The sequence below is a fragment of the Vitis riparia genome, chromosome 15 (genome assembly GCF_004353265.1).
Source record: "Vitis riparia cultivar Riparia Gloire de Montpellier isolate 1030 chromosome 15, EGFV_Vit.rip_1.0, whole genome shotgun sequence".
NCBI lineage: Eukaryota > Viridiplantae > Streptophyta > Magnoliopsida > Vitales > Vitaceae > Vitis > Vitis riparia.
The window spans coordinates 9,623,579-9,628,199 of NC_048445.1; the positions used below are offsets into that span (position 1 = coordinate 9,623,579).

The window sequence follows — 4,621 nt, forward strand, 5'->3', positions numbered from 1 at the left end:
CATGCAAAGATCTCAATAATGGGACCCCAAAAATTGCAATCACCTCTTACCCACATGTAATCACATGATGGGTATGGCATGCCCATCACCATTGTCACAACCTCAAAAAAAAAAAACCCTAAATTTCTCTGTATTTTCTTTTCAATTAGGAAAAAGGACACTCATCCACTATAACCCATCTTTTTCTTTTCCCTCTTTGCAAGTTCAAGTTTGAAACAAAGAATCAAAGCCCACCTCTAATCATCACTTTTTAAACTTGAATAAAGCTAAACCTCATCAATAGAGAGACATGAGAGCCACTATTCAAATTCTTGAGGTCATTTTCAGGCAATAAAAATAACTGCCCACTAACGACCACCTTACTATTTATATGATATATGTGAGTGGGGTTAAACCTTATGAAGAGTCCACATCTTTCTGTATATATATAGATGTAGATGTACCATCTACTGCAGCTACAATTCTTCTTCATCGATGGCAGAGCTGGAAAACCCAAATTTCATGTCAAAACTCATCACCTTCCTCTCCTCTATACTCCAGAGAGTGGCTGAGTCCAATGACCTCAATAGAAGATTTCTACCGCAGAAGATTTCAGTCTTCCATGGCCTCACCCGCCCCAATATCTCAATTCAAAGCTACCTAGAGAGGATTTTAAACTACGCCAATTGTAGCCCTTCTTGCTATGTTGTTGCATACATTTACCTTGATCGGTTCGTGCAGAAGCAGCCATCGTTGCCGATCAATTCGTATAATGTTCATCGCTTGCTCATTACTGGTGTCATGGTTGCTGCCAAGTTCATGGATGACATGTAAGTTTATATAACTGTTTTTTTTTGGTTCTCTTACAAATTGTTTTGATGTGATATATATAGCTTTGGTGATTGAATTAGAGGATGATGGAGTAGGAAAATGTGAATTTTCCAACATCATTATCTTTTCCTTGGTTTTAACTTTCCTTGAAATTGCTCTAATAGGTTTGAATTGAAGTTTTGAAAGGCCTCTTTATGCAGTAACCCTAATTGGGGTTTCATTTCTTAGAATTCAAGTTTCTCAGAGAAGAGAGCAATGAAAAACCCAGATGCAAAATTCAAGGTTTCTGGTTTGAATTTCTTTGGATCATCAATGCTTTTCTCTGAAAATGCTTTGATCTAGAACTGGAATCCTGGGAAAAAGATGAAGGGTGGGTATCCATGTGAAATTCTCTAGGAAAATAAAAGGCTTCATGATTAGATTCCTTTTCTTGTCACTTTCCCACTTCAAACATGACTGAAAGTTTTTTGAGTTTCACATTTTTTTTTTTTTTTGAAAGTTCTTATGGAAATTGAGCTAATATTTCTAATATCTCCTGATGGGTTATGAAAATTTCAGGTATTACAACAATGCTTACTATGCAAAAGTTGGAGGAATAAGCACAAGAGAGATGAATTTTCTTGAGGTGGATTTCCTGTTTGGTTTGGCCTTTGACCTGAATGTGACACCCACCACATTTCACACCTACTGTTGCTGCCTCCAAAGAGAGATGTTGCTGCAATCTCCTCTAAGCTTACCAGACCACCATTCATCTTTGAACTTAGCAAGATCATCCAAGCTGCATTTGCATTTCAATGAAGATGAGCCCTCCCATCACAAGCAACAACTTGCTGCTTGATTCAAGCTTCAATGATTAAACCCCTCTTGACTTTGTGTAAACCACCTTTAGCTTGTTGATTTTTTTTTTCCTAGATTTTTTTCAGTAATATTATATATTTCGATCCGGTAAAACATAATACATAAATCTTTTAATTTTCACAAAGAATTGTATCATATGACACACAGTGTGGCCGTCTAAAATGCAACTCATATCATTATCATCTTCCTTTTTTAGGGTTTTGGATGACTTCTTAGACACCCAACTCTTTCAACTCAAGCCAAAATATTTCAAAATATTTATTTTCATTTTTGTATTTTCTGGTTTCCCTTTTGGGTGGGGGTCTTTGGATGTGAAGTCAAGTAGTATATACAGAGTGGAGTCTCTTCTTTACAGTCTGGCTAGATGCAATGTCTGTTACACTTAGGATTATATATATTGATCAGGCACTAGACACTTGGTTCTTATCCAATATATATAGGGCTGTCCTGATAAATTTTGGGGAGACTAAAGTGCAAGTGGGAATGGTGTGAACACATACTTGGATGGAATCCAGAAAAGAATGGAGTGGTGAATGAAAAGGAGGGTTTGATGAAATGAGTAGGTGACAAAAGAATGATGTAGAGAGAAAGCTGTGTTGGTGGCTTAATTGTTGGTAGTGCAGCCAATTTGTTCTATTTGACAGTTGTATTGATTCTTGAGAGGGAACATTCAACATGTGCGTTCATGGACAACTCAGTTGTTCATGTGCCCAGCTAAAAGCCATTGAGAGGGACTTCCCATTTTTCATTATTATATTGGTTGTTTTTTTTTTTTTTTTTTAATAATTTTAGATCTTAAAATCCCTGGTATTTTGGAATCAGCAAGTTGAAGGTATAGTAACTTCATATGGTACCATAGATATTATCATATTATAAATATTTAACTGCATCAAGAATATGGCCCTTTTTTCAGAAAGGTTGGACCCATGGCCTAGCTCATGATTATATTCTATGATATTCAACCATGGTTGAAAACGTGGGGTAGAAATAATCTTGGAGATTTTGGCTTGTAAATGCCTCAATAGCGCGATTACAGTTATCTTAGAAAGTGTTTATTTATTTATTTTTTAATATTATATATTTTAAGAGTTCATTTAAATAATTTTAGAAAACATTTTTAATTTAAAATTTATTTTTGAAAAAAATTAGGTATTTAAAAAATTTAAGAAATACTTTTAAAAATCTAAAAAACTATTTATAAGATTGAAAAATCACTTATAATGTATTTTGAAAAAAACACTTCACTGTGATTCTTCTAAAAACACTTTTTAAAAACATTTTCAGAGAAAACATTTCCATTAAAAATACTTTGAATACCTCAATAGTGGTTATAGTTATTTTAGAAAATGGTTTTTTTTTTAATACTACATATTCTAAGAGTTTATTTGAATAATTTTAGGAAACACTTTTAACCTAAAATTATTTTTGAAAAAAATTAGGTATTTGGAGAATTTTAAGAAATACTTCTAAAAATCTAAAAAATTATTTATTGCTGTCAAATTATAAAGTGAAAGGAGAAGAAAACAAGAAAGACAAATTAGAATGTAGGAAGAGAATAGAATGCATAAAAAAACTTTCTTGAATTTCATTAGGGGTCTCTCCCTTTTATAGAGAGTTACAATAGATATTTATGGATAATCATCCACAAGTTACCATAATGGTATAGAATATCATATTTTATAACACTCCCCCTTGGATGATCATAAGAATATGCCTCATTAAAACCTTATTAGGAAAAACCCTATGGGAAAAAAACCTTAGTGAAGGAAAAAGAGTACAATATTCTTTTGGATTACTACAACTGTCTCATTAAAAACCTTGCCAATAAAACCCATTGGGACAAAACCTGGACGAAGGAAAAAAAAAAAGTGCAATATAATCATATTATCATTCTCCCCCTCATGTAAACATGATTATGATTTCTTCAACATTTCAAATGGTAGATCTTTCAATCTTTGTATTCCAAAGTCAGACCTTAACTTTTTCAATGTGGTCAAAGGTAACGCCTTTGTGAATAGATATGCTAGATTATTGCATGACCGAATCTATTGAACATCGATCTCACCTTTCTTTTGGAGCCCATGAGTATAGAAGAATTTAGGGAGATATGATTAGTTCTATCACTTCTTATGGATCCTCCTTTAATTTGTGTAATACAAGCAGCATTATCTTCAAGTAACTTGGTTTCATTGCCTCTGATGAAAGGTAGTCCACATGTTTCTTGAATATGTTGGATCATTGACCTTAGCCATACACATTCACAACTTGCTTCATGAGTTGCTAGTATTTCTAAATGATTTGATGATGTGGTCACCATTGTTTGTTTGATAGATCTCCATGAGATAGCAGTATCATTGTAATTAAACACATACCATGTTTGTGACTTACCTTTATATGGATCTGAAAGATATTCTACATCTGCATATCCAAACAATTGTTGCTTTGATTCTCTTGAGTAAAATAGACCCATACTAGTAGTTCCTCAAAGATAACGCAATATATGTTTGATACCATTCCAATGTCTTCGAGTTGGAGCGGAACTATATCTTGCTAATAAATTGACAGAAAAACAATGTTTGGACATATACAATTGGGAAGATATATAAGTGCACCAATACCACTAAGATATGGTACTTCAGGACCAAGTAATTCTTCATCATTTTTCACAAGGACGAAATAGGTCATTTTTCACGTCAAGTGATCGGACAACCATTGGAGAACTTAAAGGATGCGCTTTATCCATATAAAAACGCTTCAAAACTTTCTTAATGTATGTTGATTGATGTACTAAAACTCCATTTGGAAAATGCTCAATCTGCAAACCGAGACAGAAATTTGTTTTTCCAAGATCTTTCATCTCAAATTCATTTTTGAAGTAATTTGTTGTTCTTGTGAACTCTTCAAGAGTTCCAACAAGATTTAAGTCATCAACATATACTGCAATAATTGCAAA

The 4,621-nt window shown here is 33.3% G+C and overlaps 1 protein-coding gene across 1 annotated transcript; it reads left to right on the forward strand.

Moving 5' to 3' along the window:
* Window positions 1-406: 406 nt before the first annotated feature.
* LOC117931739 (cyclin-U4-1) lies at window positions 407-1,863 on the forward strand. Its single transcript, XM_034852785.1, has 2 exons — window positions 407-809; window positions 1,369-1,863. The coding sequence occupies exons 1-2, from the start codon at window positions 475-477 to the stop codon at window positions 1,646-1,648; spliced, it is 615 nt and encodes a 204-aa protein (XP_034708676.1). The 5' UTR covers window positions 407-474; the 3' UTR covers window positions 1,649-1,863.
* Window positions 1,864-4,621: the final 2,758 nt, after the last annotated feature.